At 43.4% G+C, this 21495-nt stretch overlaps 2 protein-coding genes across 5 annotated transcripts; both read left to right on the top strand.

Annotated features, from left to right (window-relative positions):
- Nucleotides 1-58: 58 nt before the first annotated feature.
- HARS2 (histidyl-tRNA synthetase 2, mitochondrial) lies at nucleotides 59-14030 on the top strand. 4 transcript variants are annotated; one of them, XM_032625348.1, is made up of 18 exons: nucleotides 59-354; nucleotides 1564-1638; nucleotides 2041-2160; nucleotides 2270-2365; nucleotides 3062-3187; nucleotides 3293-3400; nucleotides 3661-3759; nucleotides 4080-4173; nucleotides 4501-4628; nucleotides 4721-4963; nucleotides 5127-5243; nucleotides 6423-6569; nucleotides 6986-8662; nucleotides 8991-9084; nucleotides 10314-10437; nucleotides 11692-11765; nucleotides 12214-12359; nucleotides 12989-14030. In XM_032625348.1, the coding sequence occupies exons 1-13, from the start codon at nucleotides 136-138 to the stop codon at nucleotides 7043-7045; spliced, it is 1632 nt and encodes a 543-aa protein (XP_032481239.1). In that variant the 5' UTR covers nucleotides 59-135; the 3' UTR covers nucleotides 7046-8662; nucleotides 8991-9084; nucleotides 10314-10437; nucleotides 11692-11765; nucleotides 12214-12359; nucleotides 12989-14030. The 4 variants fall into 4 exon arrangements, with proteins under 4 accessions (XP_032481239.1, XP_032481240.1, XP_032481241.1 ...); XM_032625349.1 differs by having other exon boundaries at nucleotides 6986-7246; nucleotides 12989-14028; XM_032625351.1 differs by lacking the exons at nucleotides 59-354; nucleotides 1564-1638 and having other exon boundaries at nucleotides 2119-2160; nucleotides 3058-3187.
- ZMAT2 (zinc finger matrin-type 2) lies at nucleotides 8558-14050 on the top strand. The gene is made up of 6 exons (XM_032625352.1): nucleotides 8558-8662; nucleotides 8991-9084; nucleotides 10314-10437; nucleotides 11692-11765; nucleotides 12214-12359; nucleotides 12989-14050. The coding sequence occupies exons 1-6, from the start codon at nucleotides 8645-8647 to the stop codon at nucleotides 13130-13132; spliced, it is 600 nt and encodes a 199-aa protein (XP_032481243.1). The 5' UTR covers nucleotides 8558-8644; the 3' UTR covers nucleotides 13133-14050.
- The last annotated feature ends 7445 nt before the right edge of the window (nucleotides 14051-21495 follow it).

The following is a 21495-nucleotide window of genomic DNA, read 5'->3' as shown; positions in this document are numbered from 1 at the left end:
GCACGCCTAGAAAGCCACCACTCAGTACAACAATCACTTCCGGCTCCTACCGGAAGTGCGGGAACTGGGCGTGAGCCTGAGAGGGCTGGAGCAACCTGCCGGAATTCGGGAGTGGTAGAAACGCTCACCTCTTCTATGGTGCTCGGGCTTCGCCTCTACAGCGCCCTGTACCCTTCCTGGGGTCCTGTCTGCCTCTTTCCTAGGTCCTTTGCCTCGTGTTCCGGAAATCCTGCCTCCTGCTGCACGATGCCCCAGCTCGGACTCCTACATGGGAGGGCCTGGGCTGTGCTGTTTGGCCAGCTCCGGCGACCGCCCGGTGCTGTATGCATCAGGGCAGTCCATTCTCATAGCCAGGTGAGCCAGACTGAGATAGCTCTGGTCTGTCGGGGCAGGATCTCCAGGTCTGAAAGCATAGACTCGCGGCCTTTACTCCCGCAGTGTTAACAGTCGGTTTTTTATTGAGTGCCCACTATGTACCGACACAGAGCTAAGGCCTTTTAGGATGCTTTGTCATTTAATCATCATAGCAATCTTGAGATGTTGGGGTTATTATTTCCGTTTTACAGTTGAAGAAACGGAGGCTCCAAGGTTAAATGACTTATCTATGGCTACATAGTAAGGGAGCATTTTAATATAGGTCCACAGTCCCTTATCTGAACCTTTTGGGATCAAACACATTTAAATTTTTTTAAGCAAAATATATGAATATTCCCACTAAGTGAGATGACTAACGGCCATAAGTAGAGTGAGTTCACATTAGAATTTACCTCAAAATTTTTAGTTTTCAGAGATTATGGATTCTTAGGAGGGGTTGTGGGCTTCAACTGCTGTCCTTTGGAGCACAGAATCTGCCAAAGTATGAACTACTACACGCTCTATACTTCTGGAAGGGCATACAACCTGCTGGGGATAATCAAAATCACAGATTCTGTTTTACCTTGGGAATGACACTTTTGTGTTCCTAGTAGATGCTTTGTGCTATCATGAACAACAGAGCTCAGATCTTTTGTTATTTGCAGTCACAGCATCCTACCAGTCGACTTTTTTTTTTTTTTTCCAATCAGGAAATCCATTCCTTTTCATTCCACAGGCATGTTCTGTGTTCTTGGGCTGTTTCTCTTCTGTCTTCCAGTTACTTTTTCCCTATCTCCAAACCTAATGACCATTACTACCTTATTAACAATTCTTAGTTTTTGCTCTTTGAGTAGGAACTGAGAACTGGAGATTGTACTAATCCCTACTCCTATATGGTTAGTGGTGGTAGTCTTGGGTTGCTTTGTGCCTTCCTTGTTTTTTGCTGGTTAAAGTTTTTCATACTTTTAAAAACTCCAATTATAGTGAGGAAGCTTGTATGGTAAACATCTGATCCCATATGTGTTACATATATGTTGCAGATACAACTGGGTTTTTGGAAGTAGGCTGAGATTGGGATAGATAAGATAGTGTTCAGACTTCCTGTTGCTCAGGGCCAAAAATATTTTCAGGTTGGTGGTACACAGGGCCAGAGATACCCCAGGTTTGGCCAGTATTGAGAGGAGCCATATCTCACATTTCTTCTACCAGGTTGCGGAGGCAGCGTTAGCAACCCAACTGAAACCACATCAAGAGAAATCAAATTTTATTATCAAGACCCCAAAGGTAATGCCCTTTGCCCCGCCCTGTCTGTTAGAGTGCCTTGGAATTCTGCCCTGTGCTTCTCTTCCTGACCACTTTTAATGTTTTTGTTTTTGTTTGTTTGTTTGTTTTGGCTGTGCTGCATGGCTTGCGGGATCTTAGTTCCCCAACCAGGGGTTGAACCCAGGCCCTTGGCAGTGAAAGCGCAGAGTCCTAACCACAGGACCCCCAGGGTATTCCCTATTTTTAATTTTTCACTATTTCACTAATTCTTCCCTATTCTTGAGATACTGGGTGGAGCTCATAGTCGTCTGAACTCAAAGAGATTTCAACTCCAGACCTTAGATTATAGATATAGTTTAACTCTTTGTCTTAAATGGACTTGTCTTTGTCTTTGTTTTCACTCTGGCTCCTTTTGGTTTCTAGGGCACCAGAGATCTTAGTCCCCAGCAGATGGTCGTGAGGGAGAAAATTCTTGATATGGTTGTTAGCTGCTTTAAACGTCATGGAGCAAAGGGGTTGGATACCCCAGCATTTGAGCTAAAGGTAAGAGGAGAAAAAAAATGCAGGAACCCCATTTCTTTCCCAAAGGGCTTCTAGCCTATGTTCTGGAGTCCTCCTTTTAACCGTGGCACTTTCTGTTTGACCGCTGTAGGAAATGCTTACTGAGAAGTATGGAGAGGACTCTGGGCTCATCTATGATCTGAAGGATCAGGGTGGAGAGCTATTGTCCTTGCGCTATGACCTTACTGTATCCTTCTGAGTACGGCAGCCTGACTTACCTCTTTCCAAACCCAGAGGTCATTCTCTGATAACGGGACAGGAGTGACTCTGGGACCCTATAGGTTCATTGGCAGCAGCCTTTACTTCAAGTTTCTTCCAGAAGGCAATTCTGCCAGCAGAGCCTGGCCTGGAGCTCTGTCATTTAAGTTTATAGTGTGTCAGAATCCCTTGAGGAATCTTGCAAAAATACAGATTCTTGACCTCTAGCCCCAGATTTTCTTAATTCTGTAGCTGGAGTGGTGTTCAGAAATCTGCATTTTAAATAGGTACCTGGATAATAAAGATGCAGGTGGTCCTTGAACACTTGAAGAAACATTGATATAGAAGTTGTAGGCAAATCCAGGTTCTGAAGCTTGACTCTTCTGAGACAGTTGAGACTTGATCTGAATGGGAGGGAATGGCCCAGACTTGAAGTTCTTGGATCATTTCTATCTCTGCTTCCCCTGCTTTCTACCAAACTTGCAGGGGGATTCCTTCATTTGACACTATTCAGTGTTTATTGATTGCTATGCCTTGGTGATAGTGGGAAAGGAGACAGAGAAAGTCCTTGTTCTAATCCTAGTGGATGAGATCCAGTTGATAGAGGCCCAGTCCTCCCTAATGTCTTTCCACTGGGGCTAAGCTCTGGATGTAGTATTCTTCCTCCTTAACCTATTTATGTGAGGTCCCTTTTGCTCGTTATCTGGCCATGAATAAAGTGAAGAAGATGAAACGCTATCATGTTGGAAAGGTGTGGCGTCGGGAGAGCCCAACCATAGCCCAAGGCCGCTACAGGGAGTTCTGCCAGTGTGTAAGTGACCTGATGGAGGCAGCGTGGTTTGATAGTTCTGGGGACCACAACCTAGGAACTGGCTGCTCACTAATTTTTTTTCGCCCGTCTTTTTCTTTGCTGTAGGACTTTGACATTGCTGGTCAGTTTGACCCTATGATCCCTGATGCAGAGTGTTTGAAGATCGTGTGTGAAATCCTTAGTGGCTTGCAGCTGGGGGATTTTCTCATTAAGGTGTGGCCAGAGCCGAGGACTGAGGGGAGAAGTCTGGATTTGGCCTAATGCTGTTTGAAAACATAGGTGACCCCAGCCATTAAGCCTGTAGCTCTAGGACTTTCTTAGTACAGGTGTTGCATTTTATATCTATATCTATATAGTCACCCTGTGGAATTTCCTTTCTATCCCTTTTATGAGTCAGGCAAGTAGGGACTGCCATTGTTTTGAGGGAGAAGGTCATTCATAACCCACTTGGGTCACTTCCATTGAGTTCACAGGTCAATGACCGGCGGATTTTGGATGGGATATTTGCTGTCTGTGGTGTTCCTGAAAGCAAGTTCCATGCCATCTGCTCCTCAGTAGACAAACTAGACAAGGTAACAAAGAAGACATGCTTCAGTAGATCCTATCAGAGTTTCTGCCCTGCCTTCAAATCTATATATACCTTTAGAGGAAAATAAGGAGATGGTGGCTGGAAGTGAACTATTTCTGGGAGGAAGGTAGGGAGACATTCTGAAACGAGACCTGAGTTTTGCTGTGCAGTGGAGATTATGGCTGGATTTCCTAAGCTGCCTCTGACTTTGCTGAGTAGAGTGTTAGCTACTTGTGACATACATAATGAATGAAATGAGATGTCCTTTTCCATTAAGAGAAAGAAGGATCTTGGGGCTAGGCTAATGTTTGGGTGTTTGTGCAGATGTCTTGGAAAGATGTGAGACATGAGATGGTGGCAAAGAAAGGCCTGGCTGCTGAAGTAGCTGATCGAATTGGGGATTACGTCCAATGTCATGGTAAGAATCAGTGTTTTCAGAGGTACATGATAGAACCAGAGTGAGGGTGATAAGTGTATAACTTCTACGTCTGAAACAGCTCCTTTTCATAAATGTGCTAAGTTCCAGAGCCTGGTTTTAATTTAATAACCTTTTTACTTACTGTAACCAGTTATGTCTTTAGGTGTCAAAGATGGAGGCAGAAGAGGAGCATCTGGTCATATGTGATCAGGATCTTTTTTTTTAAGAAAATGAGGAGGACTAGCTGGAGCATATTAGGGATAAATTTGGATGAAACACATCTGGGTGTATAACACAGACATTATTTCTCCCCACATGTCTCCCCAGGAGGGGTGTCCTTGGTGAAACAAATGTTCCAGGATCCCAGACTATCCCAGAACAAGCAGGCCCTAGAGGGCTTGGGAGACCTGAAGCTGCTATTTGAATACCTGACTTTATTTGGAATTGCTGAGAAGGTAAGCTGGGTAGGGAGTGCACCTCCTGCTGTGTCTAGGGCTCTCAGGGTCCTGAGTCTTGTCTAAGACTGACTATAACCTTGTCCCCACAGATCTCCTTTGACCTGAGCCTGGCTCGGGGCCTGGACTACTATACAGGAGTGATCTATGAAGCGGTGCTGCTACAGACCCCAGCTCATGCTGAGGAGGAGCTACTGAATGTGGGCAGTGTGGCTGCTGGTGGGCGCTATGATGGGCTGGTGGGCATGTTTGACCCCAAAGGCCACAACGTGCCATGTGTGGGGCTCAGCATTGGGGTGGAGCGGATCTTCTCCATTGTGGAGCAGAGGATGAAGGTAGGTCCCCGGTAGGGTTAGAGTGGGGCTGCAGACCTTAAAAACTCTCATGTTTCTGGAAGTGCAGTTGGACTGTTTTTCTGATGATTGTTTTTGTTTTTTTTTGAATTATTGGTGCAAAGGAAGTTTTTATTAGTTTTACCTTCTCTCTCTCTTTTACTAGACTTTTGGTGAGAAGATACGGACCACAGAGACCCAAGTGTTTGTGGCCACACCACAGAAGAACTTTCTCCAAGAACGGCTGAAGCTAATTGCAGAGCTTTGGGATGCTGGGATCAAGGTATAATGGAGCTAATATCCAAAACATCTAGGTATATGTGGAATTCATGCACCAGGCCCACTTCTACCTTATGCCTAAGGTGGAACTCAAGATCTTTCTAGTCTTCACTAGTGTGTCTTCTTAGGGTATGAGGGTGAGCTACTTACTTATTTGGATATGCCTGCTCCTGGGGTTTGAGTGGTATGGTCACTTCTTTTCTTTTTTTTTTTTTAACATCTTTATTGGAGTATAATTGCTTTACAATGTTGTGTTAGTTTCTGCTTTATAACAAAATGAACCAGCTATACATATAGATATATCCCCATATCTCCTCCCTCTTGCATCTCCTTCCCACCCTCCCTATCCCACCCCTCTAGGTGGACGCAAAGCACTGAGCTGATCTCCCTGTGCTATGTGGCTGCTTTCCACTAGCTATCTATTTTACTTTTGGTAGTATATATAAGTCCATGCCACTCTCTCACTTTGTCCCAGCTTACCCTTCCCCCTACCCGTGTCCTCAAGTCCATTCTCTATGTCTGCATCTTTATTCCTGTCCTGCCCCTAGGTTCTTCAAAACCATTTTTTTTTCTTTTTTAGATTCCATATATATGTGTTAGCATACGGTATTTATTTTTCTCTTTCTGACTTACTTCACTCTGTATGACAATCTCTAGGTCCATCCACCTCACCACAAATAACTCAATTTCTTTCTTTTTATGGCTAATATTCCATTGTATATATGTGCCACATCTTCTTTATCCATTCATCCGTTGATGGACACTTAGGTTGCTTCGGTATGGTCACTTCTAAGTCCCCTATTTTTTTTAAAATTAATTAATTATTTTTTGGCTGCATTGGGTCTTCGTTGCTGCGCGCAGGCTTTCTCTAGTTACGGCGAGTGGGGGCTACTTTGCGGTGCGTGGGCTTCTCATTGTGGTGGCTTCTCTTGTTGCAGAGCACAGGCTCTAGGCTTGCGGGCTTCAGTAAGTAGTTGTGGTACGTGGGCTCAGTAGTTGTGGCTCACGGGCTCTAGAGTGCAGAATCAGTAGTTGTGGCGCATGGGCTTAGTTGATCTGCGGCATGTGGGATCTTTCCGGACCAGGGCTCGAACCCATGTCCCCTGCATTGGCAGGCGGATTCTTAACCACTGTGCCACCAGGGAAGTCCCTAAGTCCCCTATTCTTTCTTCACCCTTTTCAGGCAGAGCTGATGTATAAGAACAACCCTAAACTACTAACTCAACTGCACTACTGTGAGAACATGGGCATCCCACTGGTGGTCATTATTGGTGAGCAAGAACTGAAGGAAGGGGTCATCAAGCTCCGTTCCGTGGCCAGCAGGGAGGAGGTGAGTGGGGGCAGGCAGAAATAGGAGGGACCAAGTGTTTCTACTTTTCTTAGATTCTTTAAGAAATATATATCTTTTGGCTGAGAAAATATCTCCAGGGTTAATCGTGATAGAGATGAATGAGCACCCACCCTAGGCAACCATTATAGCCGATGATTGGTTGGGTGGGCAAAAGGACAAACGAAATCTCTATGGGTATTTCAAGACTCATCAACAAAATAGACATAGATCAGGTGTTTGAATCCCTTTAGTCTTGAGGGCATACATTCTCCAGGTCAGGTTGAAGCACATACTCCTCCCTACTGGTTGCATAAGTAGTGGGAGCAGTTGCACAGTTAAATGAATCCAGAAAAGTAGTGGCTAAGGAACTAGTATCACTCTCTAGTTTGTCACATGAGAGTTCTGTTATGTTTCAGGTGGCCATTACACGGGAAAATCTTGTGGCTGAAATTCAGAAGCGACTGTCTGAGTCTTGATCCTTGCCTGAATGCCATCTGCTGCTCTTTGTAGAAAAGGTTTCATCTAGGACTGACTTCCTGAGGGACTTCATAACTGCTGGCCAGGATGGGTGACAAGTGCCTCTGCATCCTTCATCCTTCCTGGGTACAGAACTGTAGAAGGCCCTGAGGACTCCTGGGCTAGTGTGAGCAGCTATTCTGCATGGGCGCAGATGGCTGGTACGTGACAGAGACATGCTCTAACATCCGAGGCAGATGGCAGGTTTGAAATGCCACTGAGTGCTGCCAACAGGTGCTGAGATGGTTGCTATGAGCAAGTCTCTGGGAAAGTCACCTCAGGTTGAGAGGATTCTGACCATTGAGATCAAAAGTCAAATACTTAGCCTTCTGCTCTGGCTTCTGAGCCAGTTTCTGGGAAGTTTGTCCATAACCTGCCCTTGGCCTGTCCAGGGAGTTTTTGGGAGACAGCAAAGAGTTGGGCAATGACTGTCTTCTGTTTTGTTTGAGGACAGAGGTGCTATCCCAAGGGCATAGCAGTGCCCATATTGATGTGGCATCTCTCTAGCCCATCCATTGTTAATAATAGCAGGGTGAGGCTGTCTGTTTAATAATCTTGAATGTTGAACTTAATAAGTGACCTGACAAGATTGAGATCTGATCTTTTGAGATTTTGGAGACCATTACCTGTGCCAGAATCACTGCTCTGACTTCCATGTCCTGCCATGGAGGTGCCTGTTCTAGAAGTGGTTGTATAATATATTAAATAAAATATTAAATATAATAGTTTGGGTAATTTGTTACCAAGGGATTGGTTTGCATAGGCCATGGAAAACGCTTGAGTGTACACTGGAGGATTCTGTGAGCTAGGAGTAACTTCCCTGGGGTGATGTTTCTGTATTCAGTGAGGGGAGCAGCCACAGTTCCCCTTCCCCCCCAACTTGGAGATACAGTCACGTCACTAAATCAATGTATAGTGAGATATCTGCTAGAGTTCTTCACCCTAGAGTGTTGTTGATGACCGACCTTCCCAAGTCCCATCATGTTGATTAAACTGTGCACTATAGATTGAATGACTGTTTCTCAGCTGAAGGAAAAATGAGTTAACCAAAGTTTGATAGCATTGCTTCAAGATAAAGAGGCAAGCCGCAAAAAGCGCTTTGCATATGTGCGTTGGAAAGGCTGCAGCCTTTACAAACAGTTCAGCGCTCTTGGGGCCCTATTTTTAGTGCATCTAGAGCCCCTATAACGGCGCTTCAGCCTTAAAGAAGGTTTGGAAATTCTTGGCAGTGCACGCAGGTTGATTAGATTAGATCAGAGAGCACTGATCCGAATCTCATTTTCCTCTTTGGTTAAAAAGACAAGTTGAATCTACGCTTGTTTTGAAAGCCACGGCAAAAACGTTTCCAGGCGCCCTTACTTCCGTGTTGCTTCAAACTTTCTTTGCGCATGCGCTATTTCTTTGGAGCGGGGGCGGGGCCGAAATCCTGTTTTAGATGCCCTCCAGTGCTTAGCTCGTTCAGAACACGAGAGTCTAAGCTTATTGGAGGCAAGCTTGCTTTACGGCTCAAGGCCGCTTTTTACGGCATTTTCCGGCTTCCCATTCACTTCGAAGTGAAGATGGCGTCGGGCAGTGGGGTAGGTGTTGTGTGTGAGGAGGCTTGCGGTGGGGGGTCGGGGGTGGCTTCTCGGCGCCGAGTATTCTGCACCCGATTGACTTCCCGACACCTCCTCGCAATCTAATGGCCCCATTTCAAGAGCTTCTTCGTAAGGCCCTGGTACAGGGTCAGTGGAATCGGGGAGGGCTCTGGTTGGGGTCCTGAGGCAACCTCAGCCTCCTGGTGCTGTCCGGAGAGGCTTCGCTTTCCCCAGGTCCCGGGGCCCTTGGCAGCGAGGACGCGCTTCCGTTTTTCCAGGAGTCGGACACGATTAGCGACGAATCTCAAGCGCTTTTTCCTCTCCCCAGACAAAAAACTTGGACTTTCGCCGAAAGTGGGACAAAGATGAATATGAGAAGCTCGCCGAGAAGAGGCTCACGGAAGAGAGAGAAAAGAAGGATGGTGGGTGCCTTCTCCATCAAGTGCTAAGTGTATTATAGAGGCGATGCAATGGTTGGAGAGTGGGTGGGGAGTTGAAATGCGCTGTCCTCATTTCTTGTGTAACCTTTGGCAGAGCATTGCCTCCCTGGTCCTCAGTTTCTTCAGGTATGAGAGCGAGGAGATGGACTGAAGTGCTTTTGAGGTGCTTTCCAGCTCTGTGATTCTGCTTCCTTGCCTTACCTTTGTTTGGTTCATTTCGTACTTTCCTCAAGTACAGAGAAGAGAGTGGGATCCTTACTAGTGACAGAAGAAGGAGTATTTTGCTGCTTTGTATTATTGCTTTTGAAGAGCAGCAGGGAACATGGTATTGTTTAACCTAGCGCTTAGTGCTGTTCTCTGTGCGTTATACTATGTTAGGGAGTTGGTGCTTCTCTCCTAGAGAGTCCACTGTATAAAAAGAAACGTCTTATTTTCTCATCTGTTTTCAAACTGTACATTTTTCTTTTGCTTTACTTCTACACCACGTTGCATAATCTAACTTTTGGTTTTTATGTAACTTGTACAATAGTACTTGACATATAACAGATATTTCCTAAATGTTGGTCCCCCTTTAAAAGTTTTCCCAACTTTCAGAAGATTCCTTTCTGTTTTATGCTTGGGATATCTGTTTGAAAGCACTATTGAGTGGTCTTACTCTTCTTTTAAAAGGTTGCTTTTTGTGAAAATTCAGAGCTCCTCCCTTCAATTCAGTTAGTTAATGAATAAAAAACATTGCTTTTAGGGGCTTCCCTGGTGGCGCAGTGGTTGAGAGTCCGCCTGCCGATGCAGGGGATATGGGTTCGTGCCGCGGTCTGGGAGGATCCCACATGCCGCGGAGCGGCTGGGCCCGTGAGCCATGGCCGCTGAGCCTGCGCGTCCAGAGCTTGTGCTCCGCAACGGGAGAGGCCACAACAGTGAGAGACCCGCGTACCGCAAAAACAACAACAACAACAACAACAAAAAAAAAACACATTGCTTTTAGACTTGTTGGATTTGAAGTGGAGGAAAGATGTAGAGAGTTAAGGATTGCTTGTCATTTTTTCTGTTGAGCTTCTCCTTAGCTGCTGCTAGAAGTGACTGTTGTGTCCCTTGCTTCAGGTTTCAAAAAGACATGAAAGTAAGCCTCAGGATTTTGGATTTCTTGTGTTTCTTTTCCTTTCTGGTTAAGGAACTCTAATAATGAAGGGACTTCCTTCCCCATTATATTTCAGGAAAACCAGTGCAGCCAGTCAAGCGAGAGCTTCTCCGGCATAGGGACTACAAGGTGGACCTGGAATCCAAACTTGGGAAGACAATCGTCATTACCAAGACCACCCCACAGTCTGAGATGGGAGGGTGAGTGACTTTTCATCTTTCTCTGCAGCCAGGAGTAAGTCTAATAAACTGCGTTGGTTTTAGGAAGTGTTGAGCAGGGTACCTGGCCTTAGAATAACAACCTTGTTTCCTGTAATTCCATCCATTGTCCTCCAAGGTCTCAAGTTAACATAATAGTGTCTCTAAGAGGGGTCACTCTGTAGGCGTCTTCATATTAGCACTGTAACTACTTCTTAATATCTTAAAAGAGATTATTTGTTCTCCTGCCAGAGGAAGAAATGAAGAAAAGGACTACTGAGGAGATGTCTAGGGGAGAAATTAGGTGAAGCTAGAATGGAGCCCGGGAGCTGTTGATGGTGAATAAAGGGGGTTGAGGTTCCAGACTGGCTGCAAAGGTTGTAGCTGTTTTGGATTTCCTGGTTGTGCACCTTCCTCCTAGACCAAGACTATAACCTTTAGGAAGAAGGGTCCCACAAGAACTCTTCATCTTTTTGCTCACCACTACCTCTCTGTCCAGTTAGGTTTTCCAGCAGGAGCATAACACAGATAACAACGAGTGACACTTTTTTGAGCTGCTTCTCTGAGTAAATCCACTGTTGTCCACTGTTGTCCTTCCTCTTTGTGTTAGTTATCTATTGCTATTTAAATTAATACATTAACCCAGTATTTAGCAGCATAAAACAATGGATAGCTCACAGAATCTGTGGGGAAGTAACCCGGGAAAGGTTTACCTAGGTGGTTCTGGCTCAGTGTCTCTCACAAAGCTGTCATCAAGGTGTCTGCTGCGTCTGCATTCATCTGAGGTATAAGTGGGGCTGGAGGATCTGCTTCCAAGCTCTGTCACGTGGCTGTGGTTTGGAGGCCTCAGTTCTATGCTCCATGGGCCGCTCCATAGTGCCGCTCACAACAAAGCAAGTGACTTCCCTAGGGCACGTGATCCTCGTGAACAGACTAAGACAGAATCCATGTTTTTTCATAACCTAATCTTGGAAGTGACATAGCATCACCTTTGATACATTCTATTGATCACACAGACTAACGCTTGTGCAAATTGGGAAGGGCCTATATAGGGTAGGAATACCAGGAGTGTGGGATCATTGTTGGGGCCATCTTGGAAGTTGGCAGCCACACTCTTCCAAGAGCCAAGGCTTTGTGGAAATGAGGATGCTTCTTCTAAAAACAAATTTTACCTAAAAATAATGAGTTTTTTGGTTGAAAACGATAAAATCCTTACAACCAGATGTGTCCATAGTGCTATTTCTTTCTGTTTTCTAGATACTATTGCAATGTCTGTGACTGTGTGGTGAAAGACTCTATCAACTTCCTGGATCACATTAATGGAAAGAAACGTAAGACTTGGAGGTAGTTTGTGATTGGGGCTGGATTTGAGTTTTGGAGGTGGGGTGTGGGAAAGGGTAGTTACTATTGGGCCTCTTTTTCAGTGTCTGGGGAATTCTCTAGTTGCTTCAGCTTAAGTCATTCTTTACTTCATTATTTAATGTTTCTGGAGTCCATGAGGTGAGTATCTGTTCTAAGCTGTCAACAAGCCCAGACCATGGTCTTCTCCAGGGCCCAGCTGTCCCCACTGGTGTGCATCTGCTCAGTAAGGGTAATTGAAAGCTGCTTATATCTTGTTATCTGGGGCTGCTGCCAGGGAAGTTTTTTTTAGCCCTAATTATTTTTACTGTGTGTTTTATGAGTCTGTTTTTTTTTTTTTTTTTAATGTCAGGAAAAGACCTTTTGAGGGACTTAGGATGTCTTAACAACCTTACCTTCTTCACTGTTGACCCTACCCAGATCAGCGAAACCTGGGCATGTCTATGCGTGTAGAACGTTCCACTTTGGATCAGGTGAAGAAACGTTTTGAAGTCAACAAGAAGAAGATGGAAGAGAAGCAGAAGGATTATGATTTTGAGGAAAGGATGAAGGAACTCAGAGAAGAGGTAGGCTCTCTTCCTCATTCCACTCCCATCCCCAGAGGAGAGTTATATCTCCTGAATTTCTGTACATTAAGGGGAACATTTATTGCCCTTGTTTGGGACTCTCATAATCTGAAGGAAATGGCTCTAAACCTATCCTTTTTTTCTGGACTCTCTGGGCCATACTTTTTTTTTTTTTTTTAACTACAGGAGTGATTAATTAAATGCACCTAGTCCCCAGCAGGCCCGTGGAACCAGGCTGACTGGGTCAGAATTCTGTTTCCTTCACATACTGGCTGTGAATCTTGGATAAGCTATATAACCTCTTTGTGCCTCTGTTTCCCCATATTCAAGATCTTAGTATATAATATACCTAAAGCACTTAGACCAGTTCCTGGCTTGTACTCTATGCCCCAGAATGTTAGTTCCTATTATGTGGCTTTACTCCCATCACCTTGTTAAGAACTAGAGATGAACTGGGATGTAGGATTGAGAAATGCTTTCCACAGGCTAAAACTTCTCTTTCTTGTCCCTTATGATCTTTACTGTGGCTTTTCCTCTGCTCTTGAAATTTTACTTGTCTTTAATTATTTTATTCTAAAGATAGAATTGGCTCACGAGTCTGAACTGATTCTGAGTGATTTCCCTTCTAGGAGGAAAAGGCCAAAGCCTACAAGAAAGAGAAACAGAAGGAGAAGAAAAGGAGGGCTGAGGAGGACTTGACATTTGAGGAGGATGATGAGATGGCAGCTGTGATGGGCTTCTCTGGCTTTGGTTCCACCAAGAAGAGTTACTGAGGCTTTCTATGCTTGGCTTTTTGCCAGGCCTAACTTTGTGTGTGTGGGCGTCATCTTTTGGGAGGTACTGGGGAAAGTCCTTAAGAGTGGCAGTGGGGAGGGCTAGAGGGTGGGTGTTTGTGGTTTCCCTCTACCTTGGGAGAGAGCACAGGATGCAAAGGAATGTGCTGTGGCATGTTCCTTCAGCCTCAGTATTTCACTGGAGACAGAGGACGTCTGATCATCTGAGTTCCCAATAAAGAAAAACCACCTCTTCTGAGGCTGCTTTCCCGAAACTCCCCTTGCATCTTTCCCTCTTCATCTGTCCATCTCATCTGAGCATCCTACATTTACCCTGTGTTCTGCCTTTGTTTTAATTTTTACTCTTGCTTAGCCTACAGCAGAAGGGTTCTCTGGGTCCCCAGTTTCCAGTTGATAGCATATCCTTGACTGGCCCCTCCTTTTGCCATTCTCCCCCAGTCCCGCCCCGTGGTTCTCCGGCCACCTGTGCATGCATGTGTACTTCTGCCTGGGTCATTGGTATGTGCGGGTGCGTGTGCATGAAACTGTCACATAGAGGGAGCCTAAGCTAGAGCCTCAGGAGCATTGCTGCCTTGGGGCCTGGTGTTCTCAGCTTCCTCAGAGCATGTAACAGGAAATTAAATGGGATGAGTGTTTGGTGTGGTTTTTGTCTGGTGAGTTTTTTAACCTTTGTTCTTCATATGTAAACTGTTCAGCTTTTCCTATTTGTTTCATTTTATTGAGGATTACTCTGTTTTTGTCTTCCTTGTAAGCAGGCTCTTGGAAGAACCTGTTTGATGCAAAAAAGAAAAAGGAGAAAAACCTCATATGGGAGCCCTTGGGTCTCAGAGGCTATTCAACATGTATAATAAATAGCATTGACTGGGCCTATTTCACATTTGGTGGGAACATCCCATATTCTTCCCTGTGTATTGTTTTTTCTTCCCCATACTTATTCTTCTCCCTTCATTTGAGCCCTGTCACTTTTTTTCTAGGTGCCTTCAACACGAGTTATACTTTACTCTGATGTAATCTGTGTCTAGAGGAGTTTGAATATAACTTTTCCTGTAATTTTAGCCTCCTTTGATCTTCTGTTTCTGGAACAGCAGAGCTCAGGGTTGAAAACTTAGTGATTTCCTAACTCTCTGCAGTTAGGCTAGGCACAGGGTTACTTGGTGTTCACACTGTTGACATTTTGGGCTGGGTAATTCTTTGTTGTGGAGGCTCCCTTGTGCATTGTAGGGTGTCTAGAGTATCTCTAGCCTCTACTCACTAGTTGCCAATAGCACCTTCTCCCCAAGTTATGACAATGAAAGATGTCTGTGTCCCTGGAGGGGGGCGGGGCATAATTCCTCCCCCGCTAGCCCCACTGAGAACTATTGAGAAGCTGCCTTGCCTCAAGTTGGGTCTAACTTGAGAATTAGATGGTACAGACTGGCTAACTAAAGCAAAAACAACTTTGATGTTCCCTACATCAGGTACTGTGCCAGGCCCTAGGGATGCAGATGGAAAAAAGAAGTCAGTTCCTTAAAGTAAAAAAACAAATGGTAGTTACACAAGCTTCAAACAGGTGAATTGTGTAACAACATTAATTGCTTCTGTTCCTTGAAAAGTGGGCTCTGCTTGGGCTAACAAGGCTGCTACCATATGGCTTGTTGACATTTTCTGCCTTATCTAGCCCTTTGGACACCATTATGTAGCATCTGAACCACTTGTGGGTCCCCCAAAGCACCATACTCTTTCCTTTGGACTTCTGTGCAAAATCCCCTTGCTGTTAGGCATCTCTTTTGCTGACTTTTCTTTTTCTGGGGGAGGGGTTGAGGGGCAGCGTGCTGTGCGGCTTGTGGGATCTTAGTTCCCTGACTAGGGATCAAACCTGAGCCCTCAGCAGTGAAAGCGGAGTCCTAACCACTGGACCACCAGGAATTCCCTGCCTAATTTTATTTCTGATGCTGAATCTTGCCAATGGAAACACTGAATGTGCCTTTATCTACTGGTTCAAGGACTGGCTCAAAATTTCTCATACAATATTCGTTGGCCAGTTGCGGACATATTAGTTGGTGCTTTCCTTGGCAGGATTATGTGTTCTACAGGTCCTTGGGTAAGAATCTACCCTAGTCAACTGGGTCCTTTTGTTCCCCCTGTCAAGGCAGGCTAGAGAATGTAACAATGAGCTGAGTTCCTTCCGTGGTTCAGTGTTCATTCTTCAGGTAGTTAATTCAACTTGGCTTCAAGTGATTTCCCTCTTTGGTGCCGGTGGAATCTGACTTCTGGTCATCTCTACTAAAAAGCAATTCTGAAGTCCATTTTCTCTAAATTCTCTTGGGACTGGCAAGTGGTTTGAGTTTCCAAGGGGTCTGTCTAGGTCATGGATATTTGGAGGGGTTCAAGCTGGTGAATTAAAAAAAGCGGGGGGAGGAAGGAGATGGGATGGAAATTTAGGACCCCAGAGCAATCCTAGAGAACTCCAAACTCTGGAAGAGAAGCTTTATTGATGTTTGCGGTCTTTCTAAAAATCCAAGGAAATTTTGCATTCTGGTTGAGTCATATGCCTGTGACCGGCCTACATGAGTTCGTTCGGTGAGTGCTGAGATGCTGAACATGTTCTAGGCCCTGGTAGTATCTTCTGGGACAAGGCAACAAGGTCCCAAGTGTCATGGAATTTACATTCTGGTGGAATTGCCAGTTAAAGTATTTAGGGAACAAAAGATCTGTATGGCTTCAGATTTTGTGACTTCAGGCGTCCCAGGGCCTCTCACATCTCTCCCATAACCTCCAAAAATTTAAATGTGAAGTCTTTAATTCAGCAATTCTACTCATATAAGTATCCTAAAAACAGACTTGCTTATGTGTACATATGCATACAAGGATGTTTACTGCAGCTATGTTTATAACAGTGAAACATTTAAAATAAAACCGGTACATTTATACTTGAGTATAATGCAGCCATTACAATATATATGAATTAGATCTAGTGTATGTACTGACAAGATCTCCAAGACATTCTGTTAAGTGTAACAGAACAATACCGAACAACCCAATCCCCAATAAGCCCACCCTTCACCCCTGCCCGTCAAAACTATGTTGTGTGTACAGTTAAATACGTAGATTGAGGGAAAAAACTGGAGGAGTACACACTGAAATCATAGTCATGGTTAACTGGAGAAAAGTAGGGATTGTGGCTGTTTACAGTATACATGAAAGGAATAGGGTGATTTTGTGCAGTTTAGAATTTTTTAAAAATAGTAACAGAAGGAGTGATACTATATGACACCTGGGAACTGTATAACACCTGGGAGAGGAGCCGTGGGGTTTAGCTGCAAAGTTCCAAGATAAGGCCTGAAGTAACAATTAGCAGCTTGTAAAGATTCCACTCTCCTGACCCAAGGCACTATGAAAGTTGTTTAGATCACAGAGTGAGCGGCCCTGTGTGGTTGTCGGGAGAGCGTAGAGGCTGGACCAGAAGTCCAGAGACTGGTGGACCTGGTGACTGCCGCGTGGTAGGAGGGAATAAGCCCGGAAGCAACTGCGGAAGAGCTCACTAAGAGGTAGGGGAGACCTGGGTCCTTCTCACTGTTGTGTGTCGGCAGATGGGCACACTCAGAGTGTCTGGACTGGGGGTGGGGGAGCACGCTAAATCAGCCTGGATCGTATCTGCTCTGGTTGGTTTGTTGTGACGCACCTCTTTCTCAACAGCCAAGGGGATATAATCCAGAACCCGAAGTCGGGCTGGCTATAGCTCAGCGGTTCCTTCGACCGCATTGTGATTCAACCACCCTTCCGAGAGTGGTTCGAGACCCGCGGGCGCTCTCCAGCCCTTTTGCCCCCGTCCCAGCCTCTTCATTTTCCCATTAATCCCTTTTGCTGTCCCGGCCTTCTTCATTTTCCTATTAATCCCTTTTGCTATACCAGCTTTCTTCATTTTCCCAGTGATCCCGCTTCGAGGAAGCATTTTGAGACTCCTCTTCTGACGAGAGCACCAAAGCGACCAGGTTTCCAGCAGGTGTTCAGCTCCCATTCGACTAGGAACCAGGGTTCGTTGGAGAAATGGCTGGTGCTAGGACTGGGGCAGGAAATACAGAGATGAGCCTAGAGCATCTTGGATTCACCTAGTAGTTCCAGGAAGTAAGGAAGTGCTAAACAACCTACCCCCCCACCAAAAAAAAAAAGAAAAAGAAAAACCCACTTACTTTTAAAATTACTTTTGATGTTAAGTAATGTTTGCGTTTTTGTTCCAATAGTTATCAGTTATACTTGTATTTTTTCTAAGTCCTCAAATAACTTTTCCATAGGTGGGCTGTATTATTTCATTTGTCAGCTCTATCTTGACTGCCTCCTATTACTTATATAAAGATCAATTATTTTATTCCATTTTTCCCTTTCCTCCCTTCCAGTTTGAGTCATATTGTTTTTAGAAAACAATTTGCATACTCTTTTCCCACCCTTGTCACCACCTTTATTTTAACTTGCAGATCTACAACTCATTAGTATATTTAATACTCACCATCATGATGAGTATTAGTTGGGTGAAACCCATTCTATAGTAGATTCCTCAAACGAGGCTCCTGAGTACAGTATTCTGAGTTCTTGCATATTTAATACTGATTTTTTATAGCCTTGGTACTTAAAGGACAGATTGGCTGGATATAAAATCTTGGTTCTCACTTCTTTTCTTTTCCTTCCTAAATGATTTGGTCGTTTTGCCTGAGGCCCAGAAGATTTTTTTCTTTCAAATCTAATTGATTTTCTAAGATACCTCACAGTTGACCATTCCATATCAATTTTCTTTGGTCCTTGGGAGACCCCTTCGATGTGTAGATTGAAGTTTTATTTCCAGGAAGTTTTCTTGAATATTAACACCGGTTTCATTATTTTGTTTTTCTTCTACAGGGACTGTAATATATACTGGATCTTCTAATTGCCTCTCTATCTAGCACTTTCTCTCTGATCCTTCTTACTGATTTCTTAATTTTATTTTTATTTTCTTGGATGTTTTAATTCCTTCTGTCAAAACCAGTTATTATATTTTAAGTAAAATCTCTTCCCCTTGGACATCTTATAATTTAGTCTTTTTTTTTTCCTGAGATGATTTTTCTTTTTGATCAGTTTCTTTTGATTTTGACTAACCCTTGTCTTATATCTTTTTGTTTTTGTCCATTTTTGTTCTGAGTTATTTTTCTGATTCACAGTATTTTTTCATATCACCAAATGACTGTTTAAGGTTATTTAAATCAGGTTGGAGTTTTCTTGTCTCATGGTTAGTTTTGAAAAAAAATTATTCTCTTTTTTTGTTGTCTTTATATAATATTATACCTACTATTTTCTGTTCATTTTGAAATGTCTACTATCCAGTCTCAGCAATTGCAAATGAGGCAGGCAGTTGGATGTTTTATCAGATTTCTTAGTTTGAGAGTGCCCTCTTCTGTTGGTAGAATGTAGTGCATTTTTTCCAAATAGAAGGCACTTTTTTGCGAGTGGAGCCCAGGTTGATGTGTCTTCTGATTTTGTGACTCTCTTTCATTTCCCTGGTAGTCTTCATTTTCACTCCTTGTTTCCTTCTTTCTCTTCACCATCAAGCCTTCAAAGGATACCTGCCCTTCAAATCATCTCTTTCCTCTGGACAAGATGCCTTTCAAAGATTTCCGTTTCCGGTCTCATTTTCAAGAATTTCTTTTAGAGTCCTCAATTCCTCTCATCCACCAGGTCTGAGACCTATTGTCAGCGTTTCTCCACTCAAGCTGGGACTCTTTTTCTGGTGGTGACTTTATCTGTCTTCCACCATTGGTAGGATTCTGCCGCTCTCTAATCTTTACCATCTTGGCCTCTCTTCAGTAGCATGGCTTTGTAACTGGATCTGCTGATTTGGGTTGTATAGTTACCAGTTTATATATAAAATGAAGTTTATAATATTCTCTGTCTCCAAATTATGCTGCAGTCATAGGTGGTTTTATTGTTTGTTTGGGGTTTTTTTGCTGAACAAAATGGCTTACCGGATACCTTAGTTCCCCAACCAGGGATTGAACCCGGCCCCTGGCAGTGAAAGCACCGAGTTCTAACCACTGGACCGCCAGGGAATTCCCTAGCTTTCCTTTTTGTTCATTTGTTTGTTTTTAGGATGGGTGGAGAGATTCAAATTTAGGTCGCTGGCATTCTGCAGCAACCTGGAAGCCAGGTCATTTTTTCCTTAAACATTTTTTTCCTTCCAGTTTTATTGAGATACAGTGGACATAGAGCACTGTATAAGGTTAAGGTGTACAGCATAATGATTTGACCTATGTACATCATGAAATGATTACCACAATAAGTTTAGTGAACTTCTACATCTCATATGTATACAAAAATAAAAGAAAACGGAAAATTTTTTTTCCTTGTGATGAGAAGTATTAGGATTTACTCTCTTAGCAACTTTTATGTATAACATAAAGCAGTATTAATTATATTTAACATGTTGTACATTACATCCCTAGTACTTTTTTGTCTTATAACTGGAAGTTTGTGCTTTTGACTGACTACCTTCATCCAATTCCCCTCACTCCCCCCCTGCCTCTGGTAACTACAAACCTGACCTCTTTTTCTATGAGTTTTGTTTGCTTTTGAAGTATAATTGACCTACAACACTGTTTTATTTCCTGGCGCACAACATAGTGATTCAACATTTCTGTACATTACAAAATGATCACCACCACCATAAGTCTAGTTACCATCTGTCATTATACAAAGATATTATATTATTATTGACTATATTCCCCACACTAAACATTTCATACCCGTGACTCATTCATTTTGTAACTAGAAGTTTGTACCTCTTAATCTCACTAACCTATTTCCCACATGCCCCTGCCCCACTCCCTTCTGGCAACCACCTGTTTGTTCTCTGTATCTATGACTCTGTTTCTGTTTTGCTGTGTTTGTTCATTTGTTTTGCTTTTTAGATTCCACTTATAAATGAAATCATAGGTATTTATCTTTCTCTGTCTGACTTGTTTCACTTAGCCTAGTACCCTCTAAATCCATCCATATTGTCACAAATGGCAAGATTCCATTCTTTTTATGGCTTAGTAATATTCCTTTGCATATATATATGTGTATATATATATATATATAAAACCACATCTTTCTGTCCATCTATCAGTGGGCTCATAGGTTGCTTCCATATCTTGGCTATTGTAAATAATGCTGCAGTGAACATAGAGGTGCATATATCTTTTTGAATTGGTAGGGTTTTTTTATTTTTGATAACTACCCAGGAATGGAATTGCTGGGTCATATGGTAGTTCTGTTTTTAATTTTTTGAGGAACCTCCATACTATTTTCCATAGTGGCTGCACCAGTTTACATTCCAACCAGTAGTGCCCCAAAGTTCCCTTTTCTCCATATCCTCACCAGTATTCGTTTCCTGTTTTTTTTTTTTATAATAGCTATTGTAACAGATATGAGGTGATATCTCATTATGGCTTTAATTTGCATTTCCCTGATGATTAGTGATATTAAGCATGTTTTCATGTACATGTTGGCCATTTGTGTATCTTCTGTGGAAAAATGTCTATTCAAGGTATCTGCCCATTTTTAATTTTTTTTTTTAAATGAGTTGTATGAGCCACTTACCTATTTTGGATATTCACTCCTTATCAGATGTATGGTTTCCAAATATTTTCTCCCATTCTGTAGGCTGCTGTTTCATTTTGTTGATTGTTTTTCTTGCTGTGCAGAAGCTTTTTAGTTTGATGTAGTCCCACTTGTTGATTTTTGCTCTTGTTTGTGCTTTTGGTGTGATATCCAAAAAATCATCGCCAAGATCTATGTCAAGGAGTTTTTACCCTATGTTTTTTTCTCAGAGTTTAATGGTTTCATTGCTTACATTTAATCTCTTGGTCTACTTTGAGTTAATATATATGAATAGTGTAAGAAAGGCGTCTAATTTCACTTTTTTGCATGTGAATATCCAGTTTTCCCAGCACCATTTATTGAAGATACTATCCTTTCCCCATTGAGTATTCGTCATTCCTTGTCAAAAATTAGCTGACCATGTAAGTGTGGGTATACTTCTGGGTTCTTAATTCTGTTCCATTGGTCTGTATGTTAGTTTTTTTGTTGTTGTTTTCTGCGGTACGCACCTCTCACTGCTGTGGCCTCTCCCGTTGCGGAGCACAGGCTCCGGACGCACAGGCTCAGCTGCCATGGCTCACGGGCCCAGCCGCTCCGCGGCATGTGGGATCTACCTGGACCAGGGCACTAACCCGTTGTCCCCTGCATCGTCAGGCGGACTCTCAACCACTGCGCCACCAGGGGAGCCCAATATATTGAATTTTTTCAGAAATTTTTTGCATCTATTGAGATGATCACATTGTCTTTCATTAATTTTA

Source organism: Phocoena sinus, chromosome 3, assembly GCF_008692025.1.
Source record: "Phocoena sinus isolate mPhoSin1 chromosome 3, mPhoSin1.pri, whole genome shotgun sequence".
NCBI lineage: Eukaryota > Metazoa > Chordata > Mammalia > Artiodactyla > Phocoenidae > Phocoena > Phocoena sinus.
The sequence above is the reverse complement of the archived record's forward strand: the minus strand, read 5'-3'. Positions and strand labels throughout refer to the sequence as shown.